This window comes from Archocentrus centrarchus, chromosome 14 (genome assembly GCF_007364275.1).
Source record: "Archocentrus centrarchus isolate MPI-CPG fArcCen1 chromosome 14, fArcCen1, whole genome shotgun sequence".
NCBI classification, from domain to species: Eukaryota; Metazoa; Chordata; class Actinopteri; order Cichliformes; family Cichlidae; genus Archocentrus; species Archocentrus centrarchus.
The window spans coordinates 31,992,808-32,020,285 of NC_044359.1; the positions used below are offsets into that span (position 1 = coordinate 31,992,808).

At 40.6% G+C, this 27,478-nt stretch overlaps 1 protein-coding gene across 2 annotated transcripts in view; it reads left to right on the forward strand.

Annotated features, from left to right (window-relative positions):
• Positions 1 to 27,478, forward strand: part of LOC115792062 (vacuole membrane protein 1-like) — a 52,194-nt gene that overhangs the window by 5,867 nt on the left and 18,849 nt on the right. For both annotated transcript variants that reach the window (XM_030746433.1, XM_030746434.1), the window contains 6 exons: positions 3 to 93; positions 1,258 to 1,368; positions 12,626 to 12,850; positions 16,370 to 16,501; positions 25,232 to 25,312; positions 25,585 to 25,701. In XM_030746433.1, coding sequence (XP_030602293.1) covers positions 3 to 93; positions 1,258 to 1,368; positions 12,626 to 12,850; positions 16,370 to 16,501; positions 25,232 to 25,312; positions 25,585 to 25,701 — 757 coding nt within the window. The remainder of the gene's footprint in view (positions 1 to 2; positions 94 to 1,257; positions 1,369 to 12,625; positions 12,851 to 16,369; positions 16,502 to 25,231; positions 25,313 to 25,584; positions 25,702 to 27,478) is intronic.

The window sequence follows — 27,478 nt, forward strand, 5'->3', positions numbered from 1 at the left end:
AGGCTCTGGCAGCAAAGACAGACTGTGTTTGGCCTGCTGATCCTGCTTATCCTCCTCTCCATTGCCTACCGTATTGAAGGAGCACACCAGAAGGTGAATAAAACTGTACCTATTTCTTAGCATATAATGAGCATTCGTATGTATAAAGGTGTGGGTCTTTGAGGGGGTTATTAATGTAGCTGTACCTGTAGCAATTACTTATTTGACAATTATGCAGGTGCAGGTTATAGTCTCCCACTTTTTTACCATGACAACACCAATTGTGATGTGTATATTTGGTGCAGGATTGATTGATTCCTGGCTTCTCCTGTCCATGCATTCAAGTCAGCCGTAGCAAGCGCTTTGTAAGTGTCATCCAGGATTTGATCTGACTGCAGTATGCCCAGAGTTACTGTTTGTCAACAGCTGATACATGCATTAAATATCAGCATGAACAAATGTGCTTAGATTTACCTGCCTCAGAATACAGCACACTGTGCTGTAAATTCACCAGAGACCTTTCACAGTTCTGCATTTTTTGTGGATTTTTAAACCCGCTGGCACAAAAAATGCAGTGTTATATACAGTCTTTGGAGTTGTGTAATCACTTCTCAGTAACTGCACGTAACAATCTCTCATGGCTGGCACTGTGCTTCCCAGGATTCTGCCAGTAAAGTGTGCTGTTTTTTGTTTTCCTGGGTTTCCTGGGAAATGGAGTTATTGGTCAGAGCCCCCACCCCACCTCCTCCCCACTCCTAAATTCCCTCCCCTCTTCCCGTAATCTACACACTCCGTGCTTCCTCCTGAAAACAACCTGCCTTGGCTTGAAAGGAGGAGGTGTAAGCGGCGTGATAGGTGGAGTGATAGTGGTGGATAAACATGAGGAAAAGAAAGAGGAAGAGATCTTGGCTTGCCTTTCTTTACATGTTGTGTAAGAGCTGGCTGCCACCAAAAAGAATAATGGAGCTCTGTGCTGAGCACTCCTACCCTACAGCTCTGTCCTTTAAACTCAATAACAACCTCTGTCTCTAAAGGTTTCTCCCTCACTTTCTTCCTCTCCCTCTCTGTTTCTACCACTCACTTGCCCTCTCCCAGCCTTTAGAGTACCCTCTGTTTCACACACTTTTGCTCTTACCTTCTCTCACTCTTCCTCTGTCCCTTCCTTGCTCACACTGTGCACACTCCCCCTCCCTCCCCTTCCCCTTTTCTTGTTTTCTTCACACTCTGTGCATGTGTCTCTGCCATGTGGTTGACCGTCCCTCTCTCTGGCCTCTGCAGTATGTGTGCTACATGGAGAAGAAGACGCTGTGGTGTGCCTACTGGCTCGGTCTGGGCATCCTCTCCTCTGTGGGTCTTGGCACCGGTTTGCACACTTTCCTCCTTTATCTGGTAAGACGGCATTTTGTGTGAGTCCTCACTCTTTGACGCTGCAGTTATTCACTTGTCTGTGCATGTCTGTGACAGAGCTCAAACGCGATGGGTGATGGTGGTGCTGTGACGCAGGTCTCGAAAAGCTGGGTTGATGCTGCTGTTAAGTTGCTGCTCTTAATAAAAGCATTGATCAAAGATTTTGGAGGCTTCCCTGTGCATTTGCACACACATGTGTGAGTGTGTTAGTATGGGTTTGCATTTCAGAGTGAATAGGCGCTCTGGTAGCCGCACTGTTTTGACAGGCAGTCCAGGAACAATCGCACTCAGTGACCCCTCTGACTGGGTGCACATGAGGATAAAAACACTTTCCCTCCCCCTATCTGAGTTCTTTCTCTTTCCTTTCTCCCCACTTTCCTGCTCCCTACTGTGTCGCTCACTCTCACTTTCTCTGACACTCCCTCCTCTTACTTTCCTTTTTGTGCCTCTCCTCTCCATACACTCCCCTGTTTTTCTCCCCCTTTCCCTCAGTTTTTTTGCCCAGTTCTCTTCATATCCGTGTTTTGTTTTTGTTTTTTTACCCTAGTCTAGGGCATGGAGGGTTTTCGCGTCTCTGGTGCTGATCAGAGCGAGGTCCCAAAACATCTGCTTGTTTGACTGCTCTGAGTCCATCTGTCATCGGGGAGTCCGCTGTCACACTCTTGCGCCCTGACCCAGTGGAGCTGAACTGGAAACTTTGAAGTGCATGTCCTCTATTCTGCTGTTTTTAAAAGCCAAACTCGGGCGCTCCAAAATGTAATTTGAGAGGCTCACTTTCCCAGCTCAGTTTCTTTGCAAGCTTTTTAAAGTAGCATGTCGCCATCTAGTGAGCGCGGCCGCTGCTGCAGGTTGTGGTGTCACTGGGTTCATGACAGAACCTGATGATCCTTGTTGGAACTGCTCTTGTGCATTTTTATAGAGATTGACTCATATTGTTGTTCAAGGGCCGATACTAGAGCAGATATTTTGGTTCTGTGAATCTCGTGATTTCTTTTTAAATATGAAATTTCAAATAAAAATGCTCTGAACAAAATCGCATTTAAGCATCGAGTGTTTCTCAGCAAATGGGCTCGCTGGAGGATGGAAATGCTTCTGAAGTTATACACACTGACAAACCTGAAGCCTCTGATATCACTCCAAGACATCTACAGTGAAAAGAATTGTGGTCAGACAAGAATAATAAAATATACAAAGAGCATTTGCCAAAGGATTATGTTGAAGATAATTGGCTCATATCCATATTTTAATTGGTATTGAGTTATTACTCTAACCACGTTTGAGCATGTATGTGCTTCCTCTCTCTGTGAGCCTAAACCATAAGTAAAAAGCACAAAACTGGCCCTGGAGAATTCTAATTATACATCATCTTTTCTGTAGAAACACTGCTAAATGAGCCGTGTAGGCTCCTATGTGATTTTCTAGATCTCTGGGTCCTGAAAAAAAAATGTTTTTGACAAGTGGTAAGTGAACACTGGAGAAATCTAGTAGGCATGTTGTTCTGTTTTTAGGAACTGGGTCTAGGTCAGTGATTATAACTGGGTCAAGTGCAGAGCACTTGCTAAGACGTCTCCACAAACTTGTAAGTCCAACACATGCGGCCTGACCTTTCTGGGCTTATAGTTTCCATCCTGTCCAGAAGACCTAATGATGAGTTAAAAATGAGAGACTGGAGCTCTGAACTGAAGTCAACATTTGGGAAAGACACCACCGCTTTGTAAGTGGCGTACAAGTTCACTCTGTGAGGAGCTGATAAATGTGAGAGCAAAATTAATGATTTTATAAATTGATATTGACAACAGCTTATATTTAAAGAAAATATATGACTTACAGTTCTTACTCTTCTGAGATGGTGGGCTGATGCTTACATTTTGGACTCTTTTTGAAAAAGTTGATATCAGCTTGAGGTTAAGGAAAGATAGATATCTTTAGATATATATGTAGATTAAAACAATTAAGTTATCAAATCATCGTTAGATGCCAACGATGAACGTAATCCTTATTTGCAGGCAGCACTACCTGAGAGCTAAGATTACTTTAGTGCTGACTTGAAATTTGAATATAAACATTGTAATTCAGTTTTTTTTTACACAAATAAGAATTTGCACTTTTATATCGTGGTCACGGGATGCGAATGGACAAGAAAAATTGGCATTTTATATCAGTGTCACTTAAATTCGCTCAGTTTGTTAGAAACAGACTGAGCCCACGGTGTTTGAATAAATGAGTTTGTTTTTATCGAGTGTCAGTAGAGGGTGCAAGTGGCCTTAAGATGTCAATAAGGCAACAAAAATCAAATCAATGCAGTGCAGCACTGCAAATGTTTTAACCCAGTGTTGTACATCGTTTTATTAACAATGCGCAACAGTGTTATCATATTCACATAGTCACAGAAACGGTCCTGCTGAAAATGAATGCGGTCTCTTTCAGAAAAACAGATGTGACACAGATTTATTGATTTACATAACAAATGTTTAACACTGCATGTATCAGCTGCCCCTAGTGAAAAATCAAATGACTGCACATAGCGAACCATAAACTGAAAGAAGTGCATTATAAAGCAGCTTTTCATTTTCATCTAAATGTATAGAAAGGTGTGAATCCTTGCAGTCTTGACTACCCCTGAGGTATGACGTTACACGTGTGTGTGGTTTTACGTAACTTTTCCTCCCTTACCAGCATACCCCCAGTTCTTACATTTCTTACATCCCTTACAGTAAATGTGTAGTTACATATTTTTTTTTGTATCAGCCACAGTGTTGATTTCATTGACTTCGGCACTCTGAGAGGCAAAGGTTTCTGCTGATACAGCAGTCGAATACTGCTAATAGATTAGTTGGAAATGACTACACACACACACACACACACACACACCATGTATTATCAGGACACTTGCTTAGTAATTGGCGGGAAGCAGTAAACATTATGAGAACACTGCAGAGGCTCCAGCAGGGGGGGATACTGAGCCAGTAGCGTGCAGATCATCCCAGTCAATGAAAGCAGAGCAGAAGTGGCAGCTCTTCTGTTCTCTGACATGGGCAATTGCGACCCTGTGTCCCCCTTCTGTGTTTGCATCCTGATGAGACTGCGGGAGATCATTGTACATGGTTCAGCACTGGTTAATGGAGAAAGATAAAAAGCTGCAACTCAGGCGTAGAAAGGGGAGGGTGAGGCGGTGGGGTGGAGGGGAAGGCACACTTGGCACATCATCAAGTGTACTTTATCCAGCTGCTCTGAGAAAAGAGGTCGTGGGTGGGTGCTTACAATACAGACTATGAAAACAATAAAATCATGCAGGAACACTGGAGAGATCTCATTTCGGCAGGAGCTGCGTAGGTGTTACAAAAATGCGCGTGTGCGCGCACTCTTAAGTCCAGGCACCTGTGCACACAGTTGATTGCTGTGATCAAAATGATTGGTTGACGATCACAGTTATGAGCGGGACGAGCTTTCATCTAACTTTTTTAAAGTGTGTTTTCTAGTGACAGCGAGTGTCACTGCTCTACGCAGTTTAACTGAGAAGGGGTTAGTAATGAATGTGACTCTTGAAAGCTTGGTAATGCTGTAAATATTTTAGAAGAGAGCTCATCTGAGTCATCCACCATTAAATTACTTTCAGTAATGACTGCTGCCATTAAGTCGTTATGGGCAGCATGAAAATTGTTGCGCTCGATGCTAAATCAACAGAAACAATGAATTAAAGTCATTATAATTGAAGCTGCGCACATTGCTGTTTACATAATAGCAACTGGGGTAGTCTTTTTTTCCTTCTGTCTTTACTTTGAGTGGATTTATAACAGAGAGGAACTGATCTTTGCAGTTACTGGGATAAATGGGTTAACAAAAAAAAACTAGCCATGTTTGTATATAACTTATCATTTGTCTTTCAAAAAAAAAAAAAAAATCAAAAATAAACCAGTGGCTCATCTAAATAAATGAACATTCTGTTGTTTTCTATATTCAGTTTCTTTTAGGATTGCTAAATTATAGGTTGCACAGGAGGTTTGTGTAGAATATACAGATTTTCCCCAGCAACCCACCTAAAATTACGTTTTGGCTGTGGGCAATTACCAGGAGCACGGCTTTAATTAGTGCCAACTATCACTAAGCGCTGAGCAGGTCGGTGAATGCGGCTTCCACACACTGTCCCCGAATTGTTGCTGCTGTCACTCTTCACACGGTGCTGCTCGGCTCCTTAGTTTTTTGAATCAGCTGCTATTGTGTAGTTAAGCGCTGTCCACTAATTCAGGCTTACAAACCCATGTCCTATAATGGACCTTTAACTGGGACCTGTGTTTTTGAGATGACCTGTCTCTCACTCACCTGGTCACATAGACAGAAACCTGGTTCCTTTGTGTGAGTTGTGATTCACGCTGCTTGGTATTGTGACCTAGTCTAAATTTTCCACTACTTTTTTTTTTTTTTAACGTGTGTCTGCCTGTGTTTTGTTGTGTCACTTCACAAGAGTTCAGAAGCTGTTTCTGAACTGATTAGCCGACAGGCTCTTACCACAGGTGGCTCTTCAGAAAGCTGTGGCTGTATTCTAATTGGTATGGTAGATTAAACCCTGCCATGAAACTAACTCAGAAAGTTATTTGCCTTTTCTGTGCATGCTCAAACATGACCCAGCATAGTCATTTCTCTGTTCACCAAAGTCACGACTGATGCCTTTGCATGCATATTAACCAGAACATGGGTGACACATCAGGATCAAGTTCAGTATTTCTTTGAAATGGTCCCCTTGACTCACCGCTGGCCTGCGGTAATGGATCTTGCTTTAATTTCAACACCTCTTAAATTCAGTTTAAAGCCATGAATTTTTAACTACATCTTGATAGCGTGTCAGAACTTCAGCACGTGGTTCTGATGCTCTCACTGCTGGAGCGGCAGCATTACTTAGAAACCCTAAAGTTGGTTGGGACGTTTACACTGGTTAGATATCACGCTGTGACAGAAGTTACCTACGCACGGGTCTTAATGCAAACGAGACTTGAAATTCCTTTGGCAAAAATGGGAAAAAGTAAGCAGCACAATTGATTTCATTCATGATTTTTAGGTAATTTATTTTTTCTATTAGTTTAGAGATATGGACATGCTCAAATATCTTGTGACTTACTAATCTTTAGCAAGCTTTTCAAAAATGAATACCAGAGAGATGTGTAAATGGGAGCTTTGTGTGTGTGTGTGTGTGTGTGTGTGTGTGTGTGTGTGTGTGTGTGTGTGTGTGTGTGGTATTTCTAATGGCTTCTTAGTTTTAACTGTCACACCTCAGCTATCCAAAGCATGCATCTCTCTGTGTCTTAGAGGCCCCAGGAGTCCTGGTAATACTAAGTACAACAACCATTTGTTCTGAAAGACATGCACCCACACACAGGCCACAGGAAGCAAATCCTGGGCCAAAGTGGGCTTAGTGTGTAGCCAGTCTGGAATGGCACCAATAAACCCCAGAACAAGCCAAACCTGACCAGACCAAACCAGAGCGCTGCTGGCAGACTGTGGTTGTTGAGCTTTTTTTCAAGCATAGTTTTGTTATGAAATTCTTTCATAAAGGTCACTCAGTGCCTTTCAGTTACCCTCAGGAGGATCTGTGGGGCCGCCACTGCATCATCCGGATAGGGACTTTCTCTGGGTACCAACATTTTGCTTTCCTGTGGTGGTGATATTTGGAAAAAAAACTGTAAAAGCAGGAATGTTTAGCACTTCATGCTTTATTTGTGCACAAGAATGAAAGCTGCATTATCTTAAGTCACTTTTCATTTGATACATTTTAATGTTTTTTTTTGTTTTTTTTAAATTGCAGTTAGGGTTTGAACAAGTGATGATTTAAAATCTTGATTGATCTTTTTGTCAGTTTATAAATTGGTTTCCCTGCTAACAATGACATTCATATAAGATTGGTTTATTAAAAATCTTTACAAGCTGAACACAATGTAGCATTGTATGCTGAACTTTGTTACTTTAGGTAATATTTTAGGTTCATCAAAATACTTTTATGCATTTAATGTTCTGATGATCACATTTTAAATTCTCTTTTTGTGATGCTACACAACAAAAGTGAAAATAACGTTTAAGATTAAAGAACAGATTATTGTGATTGTTCTCAGTACATAAATGTATCCACTGTGCATTATAATGTGAGTACAGATAACTGATTACTTCAGCGTGATGTAATTTTAAGAGCAAAAAGCAAAAATTCATGCAATTATTTTTTAGCTCATTCAGGCTCGCCTTTCACTGACGCATCTTAGAGGAAAGAGGATTGGAAACTCATTCAACCTTAAATGATTTAAAACAAACAAATATAGCTGTAAGACTATGTTACAACTCTGTTAACCTGTGGTACATTTACAGTTTGGTTATTTAATTTACTACTTCATGTTCTGAATTAGTGCGTTGACTATAAATTCAACCTAATATTTGAATTGATTGAAACTGATTATCTGTTTAAAGTATATTTAAGGTCAGAGTGCGAGTGTCTCCCAGTTAGGGAGAAGTTTCTGAAAGTCATTTCCATGTGGTTTCACCAAATATCACCAGGAGAGAGAGGGGGTGTGTGTGTGTGTGTGTGTGTGTGTGTGTGTGTGTTTGCCACCCACTACTAAACACCCATTTCCCTCCTCTGTCTCTCTTTTCCATCACTGGCCTCTTTCCAGGGCTCTCTCGCCTCCCTCAGAGATCCTGACCAGGGCTTCTTCATAACGAACTAACCTCTAATGTTTGCCCTACACTGCCTCCAGCAGTCTCCCACTGTAAGAAGTGTTGAGCAGGTTATGCTAGCTGGACCGTGTCTAATGTGCTTAAATGGCCCTTAACAACCACAGTGACCTGTTAATGACTGGACTATCGTGTGGTCGTAGTCACAGAGAACTGCTCAGTTTATGGTCACCCATTAATGTTTTGTTTGGGCTACGAAAGCATCTACATTTGCCACTATAAACTAACAGGAGGAGTCCACACTGTGACTGGTGGCTGGGACAATTTGCCAGTTTGTGAGAAAAAAAAAAAATCAAATAAAATGGAAAAAGAAAGAATCTTATATTAGGTGCTGTAATTTCAATGACTGCTCAGTATTAAAATTAAGTCAGTGAGAAAAAAGGGGGGAAAATGCCCAAAAAAAGTGTGTATTCTATTTATATATAATCTGCATACTATGTGCACATAGTCGTCATGGTTACACTCCATCCATAGACTGTATATAAAAGATGGATGCAGCCAATTCAATATCAGCCATTGTTTTCTGGGTGCTGCATATTGAAGCCTCCTCTTCAGCTTCACTATTCTTAATTTTCTGGAGCCTGAAGTGATCACAAGTTATTAGCCACCAATAGCAAGTTGGTCAGCAAGGCACTTCTCTAAACGGCGCAGGTGGAACCATCAGCTGGAGGTAACTGTTTTGTTTTATTTTCCTCTAGGGGAGGAAATACATTATTTACACTTAACATAGGAAGAGAGTCAGTATAGGCAAATTGAATGATTCACCACAATTACTGTACACAATGCGCTTTTGGTCTCAGGAGGGCTTTGGTTTCCAAACAGGCTTAAGTTTTGATGTTGATGTTTTTGTCCCATTAGCAAAATCATGACTTCTGCCATTTCCACAAACATTTTACACTAAGCTGAGTGTAAAAAAAACATCAGGCTACTCTTAAAAAAAAATCATAACCTGCCACTTTAGATCTACTTAGAATTACAGGGGTAGCATTTAAATTACAGGCAGATCAGCAAGTTTGCTGAAAGACAGGTAAATGTGTATTTGTCATTGGGGTAGGGGGTAAAAAAAAGTGGTTTACATACGACTCAGGGTGGGATTCATTTGAAGTTAGATTTTAAATATCTCACACTAATATATTTTATTTTGTTTGACATTAGCTCTCTATTTTGACCGTGTGCTTCCACTGATTTGCTCTGCTCTATATTTATGATAGTGTTAGCATGCATGCGGACACACACACCCCAGGCCCAAACCGAGTCTGCGTGGATATACTCATACCCAGGAGTGGGGATCCCAGGCATTGGTTTCTGCACGTTACCACAGGAATGCCAGCAATGTTGTTCTCCGGTATGGATCCCATTGTGTCAGAGAAAGGAACTTTATCAGAACTGATGTGTGTTATGGTGGCTGCAAACATCTTTACCATTGGGAAGATGTCAAAACAGACATAGCTAGGAGGTGGAGTAGTTATTTAAGTAGTTTGTTTAGAGTAAACGGCATGAAAAAATGCTTCCTCAGGAAAAAAAACAAAACACTGTTCGCTGTGTATTTTTGCATCATATTCTGTGAACTACTATTTCTTCTTGAGGGATTAGATATATTTTTTATGCATGTTTGTTCGTATGTGTCATCAAGTCAGAAGAACGTGAGCAGCCTGACAGTTGTGGGTTGGGCTGCAGATTAATATTGAATCACCTGGACAACATGAGAGGACTGGACTTTTGTGTAAGATGAGAAGCAGTGACACAGCAACGGACCGAGAGCGAGCGAGAACAAGTTCTCGGAGTCACGCAACGCACTCTGTTGGCAGGCCCTCTGTGTGTATTTGGTAAACAAACATTACCCAAGATAGAGCGGGGAGGTGTGAACAAGAGGGATATAGTTTTTTTTTTTTTTTTTTCTTTTCCACAAAAACATTTTGCTTGATGAGTTTGTCTGCATGGATAAATTCTGTGAAGTATCTCAGGGCAGAGTGATCCCACTGGAGAGTCAGTCTGGAGGATATGAGCCTGGGGAGTATCCAGTCTGACTGGGTCAGTGCTGGGAGTTTCTTGACTTCTCTCTGTGGGTCACTAAAGATTTTCCCCATTTGTCTTCTGCCTTGATAACAAGTGCATGAGTATCCAAAATGTTTCTGTAAGTCCTGGGAGTATGATTTGAAGTGGTACTGTGGCTTGCAACTTAACATTTTGCTTCAGGAATTAATTTTTGTCATCTAAAGGGGAGTGCACTGTTCTTGCAGCCTCCTTTTGCCTCACACACCACTGTCCTGCCCTCCCACGTTCTGTCCTGTCCTGTCCTGCCTTGTCCCATGCACCTCCGGAAGTTCCACCCCCACCCTAGGCTTGCCAGATAGCTTTTGTGCTGCATTGCGTGATGCCAAAGTGCCCCTGTGCGTCACTGGGAGCACCCTTCCTACACAGGCATACAGAAGACGTGAGTGTAAACACATGGTGCCTTCTCACACTGTCCTACTTGTGGACTTAAATGTATTTGTGTTACAGAGAGGGTTGGGTAGTAACTGGTAATCCAGAAGTTCTGATTTAGATTACATGTATGTTGTGATTGCAGTACTATTCTGAAAAAGTTCACATAATCCCTGTTAAGTAACTGAATACAATTCAAAGTTATCTGCCCGGTCCTGTCATTGAAGTGTGGAATGTTCATACTGAGGAAATGGAAAGTTACATGACCTTTTCTTGCTATCGCCTGTTCATATAAAGCTTAAACTGTGTGCTCCCAGGTGGTCTTATCAACCTTATTGTCTTAATGAGTCAGCATAGAATGATCAACAACCATTAGACAGCAAACGTCTAACTGCCAGCAGGGTACAGCCAGCCCTCACATTTTGACCTTTGATTTGACCTGAAATGGATGTTAAAGGTTTGACATGACCAATAACCTCTTGAAACAGAAACAGAAACATGTAACCACTGAATTACGAATGAATGAATGAATCTTATGAATGAAGAAGTAACGGCCTTAAATTGCTTTTGTTAAAAATAATACAGTTATGTTAGAGAAAGCAGACTTCAGATGAGAGTTTTTTTTGTTGTTGTTTAATTTCATAATGCCAGAAATGTGTCGAGGTTTCCCATCTTGATATGTTCATTTTGGGGTTTCTCTGTAATAAAGTGTAATTGTGAGAGTGTGTGGGCTCTGAGTCTCCACACAGTGGCATTATGGACCCTGGGATGACTTGTTTCAGGATTTCCAGACTCGAAAAGCTGGCAGCTTGAGAAACTTTCACAATGCACCAGACATCACACAGGCACCTCTCTTCCTTCCTCAACTCTGTTTTCTCACTGGAAGCCTAATTGAAACCAGTAAATAAACAAGAGGCAGAAATGTAAACCAGATCGGGTCGTACCGAAGGCGGCGGGTCCTCACGGCTGCTTGTGCCTCGCAACAGGAACAATCAGAAATTCTGTCTGAAGAGAACCAGAATTGAGAACGCTCTTCTTTTTTGCTACTCTTTCCTCAATTATTGCGATTACATGGCTCTCTTGTGGGTGTGCATGTACAGTGATGGGTGTACGGCTACACTTGAGTGTATGTGTTGACCTGCGTATCAGTTGGAAGCAGGCTTAAAAACTCATTTTTTATTCAACAATATATTTACTTTAAATATCACAAAACACACTAGGAAGAAGTTAGTGGGACAAAAAGAAAACAATCTGCTCTTTAGCCAACAAAAAGTCCAAAAACTCCAAATAATGGCAAGTACAGCAAACAATAAAGATTCCCACCAACTTAAAAAAAATGTTCTTAAAAACTTGTTTGGTTGTGATTTTTCAAAGCAGTGCTGTTATCTTATTGGCATTTATACAACTGAGGCACGTCAACGTTTGCCCGTTTTTGCTATTGTGCTCGTCTGAAGACAAAGTAAGCAGGAAGCGCTTTGGGTTTAGTGGAATTTCTTTAAAATATTCTTCTGACATGTCACTCTGAACTCTTCCCAAAATGCGTTCATCTTCTTTTGCGTTGCCAAACACATGAGTTGAGTAAGTATAGAAATGTGTGTACGTCGAACGGTTTCTATACCCCAGCTTTGGTTTCAACCTTTGTTCGTTTCCACTTGGGGCCCTCCACTCTGTATGTGTTGACACTTTGATCTTCCTATAGAGTTTGAAAGGGAAACTTAAACTTGAGTGCTTTTGAACATTTCCTAATGGCATATTTAGTTCACACAGCAGGGAGATAAAGAAGATTCATTCTTTATGCTAATTTATAGTCAATAGCAACAGAAAAGTTCCCCATTGATATAAAATGCAGGAGTGATACTGGCCCACGGATAACTGTCTTTTTTGTTAGTTATCAGCATTTGACTCACTCTCTGTCATTTTGTATCTATGCTAATAATTTGTATCTATGCTAATAACAGAGGGGTCTTCCTCTGACTCAAATCCTTCCAACAGGTAGACTTACTCCCACTATTTTTTTTATTTATTTTTTACTCTTTTTCTGTTTTCACTTCATCTTCTGTTTTTCTTCACCTTTATATCTTCATCTGTCTTTCTCTATTTTCAGGGACCACACATAGCATCAGTGACCCTGGCAGCCTATGAATGCGGCTCTGTAGATTTCCCAGAGCCACCCTATCCAGACCAAATAGTTTGCCCCCAGCAGGAAGCACCAGCATCAGATTCTGATGCTGAGCAGGTGGGTGTGGAAGCTGTGAGGTCAGACACCCTTCAGGGAAAAGTCTCACTCTGGACCATCATCTCTAAAGTCCGCCTGGAAGCTTGTATGTGGGTGAGTGCATGTTAGAACATCAGCTATGGGTGTTATTGATGAGTTCAGCTTCTATCATATTTCCCATAGCTCAGTTTTGGTCCTAGTTTGCAGTGACCTTTTGTATTTGCCACAATTTTGACAAGTATTCAGAGTGTGTTGCTTACAGGTGACAAACTCATGTCTGCTAAATGCCAGGTTCTCATGAGCTAAGAAAAAAAAGAGTCTTGTTTTTAGAGAGACCACCATGCATTTTTAAATTTATTCTGTGGGTATCCGAATGTGTCATTACACAGAGGCAAGCAGAACCCTGAGTTTCACTGAAAATGAATGCTTTTAAAGACCGAGGGCACGCATGCTCAAAACCCAGAGTCAGATAAGCATATGAGACTTTCTTGTTTATCTTAACATTAAATCTGTTATACAAATTCTGTTAATTTAATACAAGGAACTGAACTCTTTTAGAGCCCTTCTGACCATGTAAAAGTTATGCTAATCTGATTAACTTCCTTTTTTTTTTTTTTTACCTCCACCAGTAAAGACTCAAGCTTGAAATGACACAAACTTGTATTAACCCTGTTACAAATGTATTCATTGATAAGTCATTTGCTTGGAAAGCCCCTGCTCCTTCCTGTGAATTTCCCCTCATCAGCGTCAATGGTTTCACACCTCTAACCAGCCTTTTGGCTGCTGAGACCAATATCTTTTTTTTTTCAGTCTATGACATTTTTTTTTTTAAATCATTCCTTTTTAAAGCTTGAACTTAGACAAAGAACAGCCTTGTATACCGGGGTGTCTAGTTACAGAACATTTAGATCTGATGCTCTGGTTGTTTTCAATGGGGTTTTTTATAAATCACTGACAATGGCTTTTGCTACAGTCACACGCATAAAAACCCAAGAAGGAATAAGTGCCACAGTCATCTAGACAGCGCTTTATTACGTCCACCTTCGTCATCAATTTGCTTTTTTTTTTAATTCATCAGCGACAGGCAGAACTTCTGAACATTCAGAGAATAGAGAACTTGCCGACTGACACATTAGATGACTTTTATCATTGTTATCCATTTCCCTTTTCCTCATAATGTGGAAGGTGGTGAGATGAGGGGGAAATACACATTATCAGTTACTTCTTCACCACAGGAGGTTTTACTGGAACCAGGCAGGCTTTCCACAACCTGCTCTCTGCTGTAATTGGCTTTCATTGTTTAACTTTACAGTCGCACACATTTACACATGCTCACCTACTTAGATAATGATTCCCTTGTACGGCTGCATTACAGTAATTTGTAATTGTCTTGTATTTAATATTCATTCACTTCCCTTTTATTTAAACATTAAAAATTCCCTTAGTTAGAGAGTTAAAAGTTTAACATTAACCTAATAAAGCAGGCACGCATATCCAGTAAACATACACTAACGTGAATTATATTTCATGTTGATGTATGAGATGCACTATATATGGCATCCTGTTTACCGTGCGTGTGTAGGTACAACAATCCTGCATGTGTTTGTTTTATTTATTGGTGCAGCATGGCAGTTTTTCTGGTTTCAAAATGGAGTCGGATTTTTCTCTGAGTCAAGCTGCAGCCGCACCAGCAGCAGCAGCAGCGTCATGTTACGGGCACTGATATCCAAGTCTCTGTGTGTGTGTGTGTGTGTGTGTGTGTGTGTGCGCGCGCGCTATCCAATCCCCATGGCTTCAGAACCACCCACTACTAACCAACCACTTTGTAACCTTTGTAACCTCAGCCTGGCATGGCCTCAGCCAAGGCTTGTCAGCTATACAGTTGGAGACACCTGTTGCACCCGTGGCTTCAAAGCACCCGCGTCAACATTTTCCCTCCTTCTGCCAGCCTCCCACCTTCTGGATATGCTGGTGATGAGACATGTGATATTCCCCTCCTACTACTACCTTTTCTCCTTCTCTCTACCTCTTTCCCTTTCCTACTCTCTTTGTCTTTTTCTCTTCCCTCTCTAAGCTTCTCTGCCCTTGGTGGACAGAGAAGCTTGGAGGTCTTCCACTTCAAACCCAGCACTGTGCAGGTAGACACATTTCACTGCCCCCTACACAAACAGACACAGCCCCAGCGCTGACAAACAGAGGCAGAGCTGCTGAATGGAGCAGCTGCCAGGGAGATTAAGACGCATCTCCATTATAAAAAAAAAAAAAAAACCCCAAAAAACTGGCGCATTTCATCAAAGACTGCAGTGTTAACAAGAGAACAGGGTGTCCAGATTAAAGATTCAGTTTGCCAGGTTTGGGGATAGCACCGCCTCTTGAGAATGATTGTTTGGGCTTGTTGTTGCTGCCATGGTTGCTAACTACCCACTAATCATCTTCTGGCTCCAGCCATCAAGCAACATACAAGTAATGTGCCTGTGATTAGTTAGTTATATCCTTCTGGGAGAGACGTTGTTTTGCGTCTTCCACCTAGACAACTGAAGCGCAAAAGCATTTTTTTTTTTTCTTTGCTGCTGCACCGAAGGGTGTTGGGGTACAGCGAATCTTGAAATCATCCATTTGTCATCTGTAATTGTAACTTAAACTAAGTATGTCTTTTTATCCTCTGCTTTGCGCATACTTTTCTTTTGTGCCTGGAAACATTAAAGTAATGAGCTGTGAGCAACTCCAAAAACACAGCATTTCTTGGCGGCTGTTTTCATTGTGTTAATTAAGTCTGTAACCCTCGCCCCCTCACTCCCCCCCGCTCCTACCCTGTTCTCATGTTTTGGTGGATGAACTTGGTGAACCGACTGAAGTGCTGAGGATTTATTTCCCCCAAATCACTTCCGCTTTCTTCCTGTTAAGCCCCCTACAATCACACAGGCTCCACCGCTTTATGGCTACAAGCTCCTTGCCACTGTTGGATATCGATATTCTGGTTACTTGGATGAAATACAGCCACCACCACCCACACACTACACACACACACACACACACACAGATTTGTTAGCACATATCTTACATTTTTTTTGAAAAACACATCATCTCACATGTCCAAAGTTGCTGGTGCAGTTTGCTGATGTGGTTGCAGGATTTTCACCTAAACCTGTGTTTAATGTATCCATGATTGTTTACTAATCTGTGGGATTTCATTCTCGGAAATCCTTTCCGATTTATTCCCATTAAGCGCACTGATCTCAAATCCCAGACGTCAAGCATTGCAAGCTGTTTTGAGTAGTGTATATTGATATTTCTTGTCTATTAACCCTCCAAGAGCACTGAAAACATGTTTGTGAAAATAATTAGCAAACTCGTAAAACAAGCCTACTATATATACAGCATAATTAAAGGTTTAAATTTAAAGCAGTAAACCACACTGGTTAAACACAACTTTTGAATCCCGTGTAGTAAAACTGCTACAAATTTTTAAAAATACGTCTGAGATATTTCTCTTTGCAGATTTATTGGGATGATATAGCAGAAGTCTGTGTTGCCAAAACAATTATGAAATCGCATGATGTGAGTGAGTGCTGTAAACACGAGCAACCAAGGAGCAGTAATTAAACATCTCCCTCTGTGTCTGTGTGTGGACAGGGCGCAGGTACAGCAATAGGAGAGCTTCCTCCCTACTTCATGGCGCGAGCAGCTCGGCTATCTGGCAGCGGACCCGATGACGACGATTACCAGGAATTTGAGGAAATGCTGGACCAGACGGAGCCCGTACAGGTGGCACACTACTCCCTGCATCGTCTTAAACTCATCATCTTCATCATCATTCTCTATAATCAAACTCCCTCCTTTTTGTCTTCCTTCTTCCCTTACCCACTCTTACTGCTTCCTTTTCCCCTTCTTCTTTCCCACAATGCATATCTTGTAAGTATATAACTTCTCATTCCTTTTTTTTTTTTTTTTTACTAAAACATCTTTTGTTCTTAGGTTGTTTGACTGTCTTCATCACTTCCTCACACTTGTATCATTTTCATAGCTTTTATTGCTCCATCCCAAAAGTGAAATCTGATGTGCCAGATTTTCTACACATTGTAACCTGTGTGTTGGTATTTTCGCCTTTGACAAGGCCACACCTCAGTGTCTCAAGAGTACAACAGAAATCCTATGCTTTCACAATGTTATGACTAAGAGAACGGCAATGATGCACTAGAGTAAAATGTTCCCGCAATTTCCGGGCCCTCGTTGAGAAATTTCCTGTTTGATTTTTTTTTTTTTTTTTTTTTTTTTAATTCTCATGTCTCATATCCCTGCAAATGTTTCAACAATGCCTAACAACTCAGTCTAAATATTTATTTTTCCACCCTCTTGCGATTATGAATGGAGGAAGAGGAATGAACGGAAACATGCGTGCGGATTTCCAAAGGCTTGTCATGAGACCTGTGTGTCCGCTCTTGATCAAATGGTCAGACAGGTCAAGCAAATAAAACAACTGCAATCATAAATGGTTTTGAACTGCACCTGAATCACTTACTTTTTCCATTTTCAAGTAAACTCTAGCGCCCTGTGTTGAACTGTAAGCACGTAAATCGTATGGGTTTCTTCTTTTTTTGTTATTTTTTATTTAGGGTACCTCAGATATTAATTACTGAGTGATTGGGGTGGAATGTTTTTTAATGTTTATGGTATCTGTTTCACTTTTTAGCAGCATGCATACAGGATCTGGAACACCGACAGTTTAATTATCAATACCTGATACTTAAATAATTCCAAAGGGGAAAACATGGCTGAAATATGGCCCGATATATCATATAAAATCTGCAATATTTTTTATTATATATATATATATATATTTCAAATGCCACTGTGTTTACTTTCTGTAAGGTGTAAAACTTTTTCCTCAGGATACTAAAATCATTCATTTTCTTTGTTACATTCTGCTTCAGTACCCTCTTACACAAAAGTAGACTTTTTAACTTTTTTAAAAAAGTTACTTTATGTCACCTCATTTCGTTTGAGTCAGAGCTGCCAAACAGTTGATCCTGTTGTCAAACTTTTGTAGTTAAAGTTTCAAGTTTTTATCTTGAAACTGAGCAATTTAGTCAATATTGTTTGAATTACAGCACTGATTTCTACTGGATTACATCCAAACACGTTGCATTTTTGCCATAGGTCAGTTACGGATGTGAAGCCAGCTGTTATACCTTTAATTAGTTAAGACCCTCGAGTAGTAATTGGTGATATGCTGTCAAAAAATACCCTTGAAATCAATAATTAAAATCTTTCAGAATGAAGACATGTGGGTCGCAGACGTGACACAACTGTTGCATCATCTTTTTTCATTATGAGCATGCTTCAACTGACTCGCAGCACAGATGTGGACAGCTGGCTGTCACAGACATCATCCGTGGGGCCAAATTCATAAAGTTCTGTAAATTAAACTTATAAATCATAAATGTACATACACATTTTTTTCATGAGCTTTATAATTTGGATTTTTGCTCCTGTTTTTATAAATCTGATGTAAAATTGTATGCACATGCATATGAATAAAGACGCGGGGTGCCCTAGGTGTGGTTTATGCCCATTCTTGGGCATAAATGCATGTAGACACTGGTGTAGCCATTTGCATATAGAATTACTGTTTCCGCCAGAGGTTACTAGGCAAGTCAAAGAAATGACAACAAAGCAGCAAAAGTTCACTGAATGTGAAATTTTGACCCTTAGCTTTGAAATAGGAAAAAGAAAAAAAATGCTATTTAAAAAAAGTAACATTTTAAAAATGAAAACACCTCATAAAATTTGTACAGAGGAAGTGATTAATAATGCAGTTTGTAAATTATTCATTCTGCATATGAATGCACATAAACAGAAAAAAGAATTTTCCTGTGCCTTTTGCCTCACCTTATCTTTCATTGCCACTTGGTCATATCAAGCTTGACTTGTATTAGAAAGGAAACAGAATTGTAGGCATGTCAGGAGGTAAGACGTATGCTTGAGATAGAGTTTATGTGTGACGACTCGGCCTCTGCGGGGTTTGTGTTCACACATGCATGCAGCCCTGACATTGCTTCCTAATAAAAGGGGTGCTTCCAACTTCCAAACAACAAAAAATGACAGAAGGCAGCTGTGCAAAGAGCAGACTCTTTTCTAAGTGACCATCTCAGCCTCTAAGAACTCCTGATGCTTTTTCATAAACAAACCAGAAGTATGACGCAGGAGCATGGCGTGCTTGATTTGCATCTGTGGAAGGGCAGATCAGAAGTGACGCTGCTCAGTTTTTAGCCTTAGTCTCACTCTGCCTTCCTATGCTCTTATTCTTTCTCACGAACTCTGTCTCCTCACTATGCATTTCTCTCTCCCCCCTCCTCTCTCTCTCTCTCTCTCTTGTTCTGTTTTGCGATGTGTGGCTACTGTGTGTTTGTGTATATATGTATTGTGAGCTTGTGTGCTTTGATAGTATCTGGAGGCAGGTTGCATGCACCAGCACAGACCTGCCACATGCGGAAACGTTTTTTTCTCTCACCAGGGCTTTTACTGTTGCTCGGATGTTCTTGGGATTCCCTCTTTGGCTCAAGGAGATCCCGCAACACATCTGATTTTTTTTTTTCCCCCTTGTCCACTGTTTACCCTTTTTATTTCCACCTTTTATTGTGGACGGTGGTATCCATCTGCTGTGGATTAGTTTTTGCGTTTCTTTTAATAGTGGTGGAAACAGACTCCACTTGGATTGGAATGGAGAAGCTATCGTTGGATTGTTTATGAGACAGGAAGTGGTTAAATTTTTTTTGTCGTCAAGGATGTGACCCCCTATAACCCTTACACTGCTCCACATATGCACCCCCCCCCCCCCAAAAAAAAAAAAAAAAAAAAAAAACCCAGACGCACACGCTAACACACACACTCCACCCTGTGGCAGCAAAGCTGGATTAAGATGCTGACTTTGTCCCCTCCGCTCAAGTCACAGAGGTTTGTACGTGCCAGCAGTTTGACTTAAACCCAATGGTATTTCTCCCAGCCTGCACGTGCCAACTTCCTGCCACAAGTGCACGTGATGCACAGCAGCAAAGCACTCTGGGTTTTTTTTCCTTTTTCATTCAACAGAGCTATTCAAGAATAATGAAGTCATGCCTTTTCTAACGGCTCCAGACGCTGATGTCATGAACATCAGTTTTTTTTTTTTTTCCCCCCTCTTAAATCTAGCTCAGGATGAGTGAGAGCACTGGAGAGGAATCCTCAGTACTGACAGACCATAGCGGAAGATCCTGCTTGGATCATGTCCGTGGTGACTTGTAACTTGATTAGTTGAGAAGTTACTTCCTGTCTTGTTTTTTTTTTTTTTTTTTTTTTCATCTGGCACAGAAAGGGTTAACAGGCTGCGAATTCTTGATTGCCAACTCCCAGGATCCTATCTCCTGTAACTCAAATCAGGGCCATCTGCGCTGGGCGTATGCCTGCCTTCCCCCCTGGCCTACTGCACTCAAAGGCTCTCTGTGCTGTGGTTTGCCCAGCCTTGTCACGTGACTTCTCTGAAAGTGCCCCCTCCCTCCTCCTCCCTCTTTATTTCCAGTAAACTGTTTGAAAGGAGGGGGGTGAGTCAGAGTAAAACCAGCTTCCCTTTAACCACAGCTTGTTAAAGAATTTGTCAACGTGGACTCAGGGGTGTGTGTCTGTGTGTGTGTGTCTGTGTGTGTGTCTGTGTGTGTCTGTGTCTGTTGTGCCTTTGGACAGATTTGAATTTGTACCTCTTCTTTTTTTCTTTCTTTTCTTTCTTTTTTTTTTTTTTTTTTTTTTTTGAAAGGGGACTGTAGCTTCAGTTGCGTCAAGAGTCCTTAATCACTCCACTTCCTGTGCCAGACAGAGCGGGCGCGGGCTTGTCAGGAGTTAATGAGATGAACTTTAGCCGTCTTCATGTCGGGGGGCTCATGAGTGTTCGGGAGATGTTTTCTATGTAAAAGACTTTCATTGAGAGGAGGAAAAAAAAAAGAAAACACAGAGAGCGGGAGAGAAAAAATTGTGTGTGGGTGTTGACTTGTGTATAGGCTATGCATAGATTTTTCCTTGTCTGACACTTTAATTTTCCACATGGAGCAGAGTGCCTCGTCACTGCCTGCTTCTTGTCTGTTTGAACTCTGTACCTCATCAGAAGTCTCCCAATAAACAAAGTGATTGCTTTGTTCATTTTTTTCACAATGAAAAGCGAGAAACTTGTCAGTAAATCCATAGCACATCGCACCGTGTGATATATAATTCTTTCTAGGTTCCCAAAAAAACCAGGAAAAAGAAAAAAGTGAAACTGGTCAGTTTTTGTTCCAGTATATCATGCATGTACTATGAACAAGTAAAAAAAGTGTTGTTTCTATATGTAATTCAAAAAACTTTGTTCTCTCTGTTTTGTTTCCTGTGGCTTTTTCAACCCCAACCTGTCAGCTGTAACCAGAGGTTCAAAATTACACATTAAACGTAACTATAACTCTGCTCCGTCCTTCCAGATTTGAACAGTGAGGTCCTTACCTCTAGGGAGTTTCTTCTTATTTCATCTAAGCATCTTGGTCACACACTTGACTTAATATTGATCTTGTGACCAGCATCTTGCTGTTTCTTATGTATTACATTAAGTCATCTACAGTATATTTACTGATCGAATCGAAACAGATCTCACACTTGTTAAGGTTGTAAACCGTATTTTCCAAAAAGTTTGTTTTGACACAAAAATAGCACATGTTCATATAACACATGGTTGTAAAATCCTGCAAAAAAAGAAGGTTCTGACTAACACCTATAATTTGGTTCTTCAAACGAAGAATTGACCGATCTGATCATCATGAGTAACAAATCAAATGCAGTGTTGTATCCCACAAAAGCCGAGTCCTGGTGGGGTGGCTGAAGATTGCTGAGTAAACATTTGTGCAAAGCAGCCAAACCTGGAACCAAACCTCCACCCTTTTATGACACTGCGCCCTTGACAAGATCTTACCAGATGTTATTGCTGCTAAGCCCAGCCTTGCAGGCCAGCAGTGAATGGAGTGGAGGTCAGGGGATGGTGCATATATTGTTTTTTTTGGGGGGGGGGGGGGGGGGGGGGTTTGTGCCGTAAGCTGCCAACAACAGCCTGGATGTCTGAACCTCAGCCATCAAAGATAGATGCCTGGTCCAGAAATACAGAATAGAGAGAGATTCCAAGTACATAGTTCAGCTAGAGTAAATCACAAGTTAACACACACACATACACATTTTACAGCCTCTCCTCACCTCCTAAGGGACCCTTTGTTCACACTGCGGTGATATTTTCATGCTCTGTCAGTGCATGAGCCAAAAGCTCATCTACGGCACCTAATGTAAACAATGTGTGATGATGTCAGTAACTGAATGGGATTCACAGCCTGTGCGTGTGGCACCGAGCGGTTCTGCAGGACCCCGCCATGCTTTAGCAGCCACAGTTGTCAGGTATCTCTGGTCCAGACACGGTCGTCAGCAGTTCAGCTATAAACCAGCAATACACATTCCTTCCCTCCCTGTCTCCCACCAGCTGAGCAGTTCACACACAGATGCGCACATGCACACACGCACACACATGGGGACAGGCTAGAATTAAAACTACAGGGTTGTCCAATGAGAAACCTTCATGATTGGACATCAGCAGAGGCAGAAATTCAAACTGTGAACCAATCAGATCGTGCGTCCGTTCGCTCCCCCCACCACCACCTTATTAGGCGACCTCCCATGTCTCTCAAATTTCCCGTCCGTTGAGTTGCACCCCGTAAAGAATGTCATCAGCACTGTACTGGTTTTGTTGACCATATTAGGTATGATCATGTATTGCAAGCTCCCACCCCCCCCCACCACCACCACTCAATTTTAGAAGCTAATGTGTTTCAGAAACTGAGGCCTTGCTTTTAAAAATAAAACTGATTTTTTAGTCTTTTCATAGAACAGAATTTATTTTTCGGTTGAATTTGGTTGATTTTTGTATTTTATTTTTAAGTGGGTTAATAAGTGCTGCAGTGAAAAAGGTTACTCGACAGATATCCATCAAAGATCAAACATTTTATTCTAAAAGACAGTAAAAGCATTTTTGTAATATGGAAACTTATCAGGAAGCTTGGAAAAATGTAAATTTTTTGGTTTGGGAAACATAAAACCACTTGTCTTAAGATGAATTTAAAAAATGTTATCATAGCAGCAGTGGGTTTTAAAAGAGGGCCCTCTCATTGTTAATAACAATCTTTTTTGCATAAAAATATTCTCACAAATATCAAAGGAGTTTGGAGTTTCATATGAATGTCACAAAGACAATCTTTGTGAAACACACACACACACACACAGGGTGAGGTGCGCATCCATCACTGCAGCAGACTGATATTCAAATCAAACTTATTTGAAAGAAATATACACATAAAAATATATTTAGAGCCTTTTGAGGCAGAAATTTTCTAATATGCTGTGTAAAACAAATGCTTTAGCCTGTAACTTATATAATTAATATAATTAGAACTCCTGGGTGTTAAATCTTCACATTCTCAGTATTAAAACAACTATTAAACTGACTTTCTAAACAAATTTCTATAAAAGTTTGAGAAGCTGAGAAGAATGCAGAAATAATAAAGAATGAGAGCCGTAGTTCAGCTTTTTGTTGTGAAGTCTTTATTTTCTACTATCAAAAGAACAAATTAATATATTTAAAAAATTAATTAAAACATTTGGATTCAGCATGTTGAAAGCAATATTATTAGTAGCTTTTATATCGCTGTTTGTGCAAGAGTTTGGATAGCCACACACAATCAGCCATGATTTCTTTGAAAAGCTCATTTTAATTTAACATGGATCTCGGATGAAGTGGAAATAAATGATTTTAGAATTTACCTAGATATTTATCGTGTCATCCCAGACTGTGGAAGGTCCTGAATCTGGGGCTTCCCTTTTCAGTTCACACAATGCTTCCAGAAGTAGTTCAAGGAAAATCCAAACAGAGCTCCTTTTCCCAGAAAAGGCATATTGAGGAAAATTCTGTCTCATTCCTGTGAAAAGAGGCTTTTGTGGAGATGTCAAGTGGGACAGGGTAAGACCAGCAGAAAAGCTAAGAATTTGTGAGTCACTGGAATGACACAAGTCTGTTGTCTTCTTCTCACATTTCCAGTGACAAAGGTATTAATAAGTTGTGGTAGAGGTAAAACACAGACACGTTATAGCCAGTTTATTACACTTCTTTAGCATGTTTACAGATGAGTCTTATAATTAAATGTGTGACAGGTGAAACGGTGCATTTTTGGTATTTAAAAACTCAAGATTTTTGTTTCAGGCAAAACTGATCTAAATCCTGAAACCCACCTTTTCCCAGTCAAGCATTTAAATAAATATACCAGCCTCTAAGAAGCTGTTTGATACGAGTTTTTACACAATCTCTCCCTGACAAGAGTTCCTCACCTCCCATAGTTTTTACATTTATTTTGATTCATGTGGATGAGTTAGAATTATAATCATGCAAATATTAAATAAAATGCTAACTTAAGTGTTGGCTTTTAGGTGGTTCAAGGATGTCAGGTGAAGCTCTTAACATTTTTGAGGGTTTGGAAACTAAAAACTATGATTTAGTACCTAAAAAAAAAATCTTGGAGTGCAAATTTTTTTAAGCTCTAAAAAGTCTGCACTTTCTTAAAACTAAATGTTGAAGAACTTAATGTATGCCAGTTGATATTTTTCTCAGCAAATGATTCAAGCTTTTTGAAGACACATTTGCAGCAGGTAGAAATGTGGCAGCTGCAGCTTGTTTGAACTCATTTAGAAACCAGCAGTGATGAGAAAAAAACAGTTATTATCTCATTTTTCGTTTCGTTGGATGTGATTTTGTTTTTAGATTTTAAAAAAATGGGAAGTTGATAGCTGCTTCACCAACAGTAAATTGTAAAGAGGATGAAACTCTGACCTTGAGAAATCGTTAAAGCGAGGCAGCAATTTTAAGATCCAAATTCAGTTTGTTTGTTTTTTTTTTTTAAAAATATGATTCAAAGCAGTTGTTAAAAATCCTGTTAGAAGCAGCGCTGCTGCTGCCGCCACATTTATTTAACACAACTGTGAAATTCTTTGTGTTTAAAAACCAAACTGCTCTCAGCAAATGTTTCTGCGCCCCATTTATTATTTAAATTTTATTTTTTTTCAATTCAAACTAATTAATAAGAATTTTACCAGCAAGTAAAATAAAAAATAAACATTCAGCAGCAGCAGCATTAATGATGCTAATGATGACAGTTAATAATCATGTCAAACTGTCAGGAATAATATGGTGTTATAGAGATAATGGGACGTCTGCCTGATTTTAAAAACACAGCAGTGATAATTAGGAAATTATCTGATTTTACTGATTTACTTTTGAGGGAAAATAAATCTGTGAAGCAGGTGAGAAATATCTCCTGTAAATATAATGTCTGTTTTAAGCATTCAGTATGTAAATGAACTTCAACAAGTCTTTAGGGATCATTTAATCACATTTTTCTCATCATTCCTCTTTTTAAGGACTTTTCATCCCGGGCAAAAGTAGCCGTACAGAAACTCATCCAGAAGGTCGGATTCTTTGGGATTTTAGCCTGCGCCTCTGTAAGTGTCATTACACACAATTCTTTTTTTTTTTAATTTCTATAAAACATAATTCTTCACCCACACCACCATAAAACAACTCTTATTATTGTGTTATTATTGTGTTTTCCTTATAAATGCATGTCACATGTGTGCATCATTTAAAGAGAATGGCAGATTTAAATACTAAATACACTTCAATGTACTGTGGCATTATTCTTTATCCCTTTTGCATTTCTTGAAGTGAGTTTTCACATGTAAGTCTGATCACGCGCATCATTTATTTTCCTCAGATTCCAAATCCGCTGTTTGACCTGGCCGGAATAACGTGTGGACATTTTTTAGTCCCATTCTGGACTTTTTTTGGTGCAACACTAATCGGAAAAGCAGTTATCAAGATGCACATTCAGGTAAGCTGCAGTTAAATAATATAGATGGCTGTGGGTAATTTTGTTACTCCAGCCCCAAATAAAAAGGGATCATATATATAAGCAGAGCTGATATACATGCAGAGCTGTGCTGTGTATGTCACAGCACAGCTTCACAACATTTGTGTTTGTCTGTTTATTTTTCTGTAACAAAAGCATTGAATGTATTTGAGTCCATTTGAGAGTATGTGAATATGTCTTTAATGGTGTTCAGATGGGAGAAATGCATGAAATAATCAATCACACTCATGCAGTGTCTCTGCTCTGTAGTCAGCTCAGTAGTAAGGAGGCCATTTTGTGCAGCAAAGCGGGGGGGGGGGGGCAGTCAACCATTTTGTGAGTGCAGCTGCAGCAGCACCAGAACATTGTACACTTAGTAGATGGTCGGGCTACAGTGGGCTGAAAACTTATAGGTGAAAAAAGCTACGTTCTAAAATTTGAATAAGAAGCTGTAGGTAAGAGACTTGGCATCCCAAATACTTCTTCTAATCCTGGAAAATCCTCAATTTGTGTCCAGGAATTTGTGGTATGTCTGTGATTACCGTCAGGGGATCGACTTTTTGTTTTCTAAGCAAACGCAGGAATTTGCCCATTGTGACACAGAGGGGTTAAAAGCAAATCATAAACCTTTTTAAAGTCATAGACAAGAAAGCGTTATCCTGCACCAAACTTTACCCCCCCCCCCCCCCAAAAAAAAAAAAAATAATAGCTGCGTGAACACAAGCAGATAAATGTGTGAGGGAGGTGAAGGAGAAAGAGAGAGGGGACAGATTGGGGTGGGGGTGGTAGCTGCATGCATGGCAGGAACAATCACACACAGTGCTAGATTACACCCGGGGCTCCCAGGGGCCCCCCGCTGACAGAGGTGTGTCCCACTGTATCATGTAAAGACAGACTTCCCCCGGCTCTCCAGCGTGTCTGCAGGCTCAGGTGCCGTTTACACGAGACCGTTTTCATTTTGAAACGGTGTCGTTTTGATGCGTTTCGGCCTTGCGTTTACACGACAACGGTGTCGTTTTGATGTGTTTCGCCCTTCTGTTTACACGACAACAGAGTGAAAACGATGTGTTTCAGAAACGGGGTCCAGAGTGGAGCGTTTCAGAAACGCACCGGCTTGCGTTTTCGTGTAAACACTTGAAACCGGGATGATTTGAAAACGCTCGACTCGCACATGCGCACTATGGTTGCGACGGCCACAGTTTTTCGCGCACGCGCAAACTGATAAACAGTACTCGCGGATTCACGAGTGCTTCTTATGCTTTTCCTGTGTTTTTACCGTTTTGTAATTCAGCGTTGTGTGCAGCAGCGATCCAACCTCATCATCGGTCCACACAAAACCTCTCACATTGGCCGTTTTGTAAGTAATGAACAATTTGCCGCACTACCTACTGTGTCACTCCACGCATGCGCGTCTTGCATAAACAAACTTTGCAAAGAGAAAACCAACGCCAACTTGTGGCCTGGCATGAGAACTACATCGTTTTCATCGTTTCACATGTCCTCGTGTAAACGCGGATCGTTTCTGAAACGCCATCGTGTAAACGAAAGGCTGAAACGCATCAAAACGACACCGTTTCCAGTGAAAACGGCTTCGTGTAAACGGCACCTTAGTCTCCCCTGTAGCTGCTCCGTTGAATTTCTCTCAAACCTAAATGTTGTTTCTAATGTGAGTGATTGAGCAGTTTGCAAGTCTGTGTGCAGCAGGTGACATTCTCCTCTCGTGGGCCAGGAGGGAACAAAAGGGGATTTTAAGGCTTGT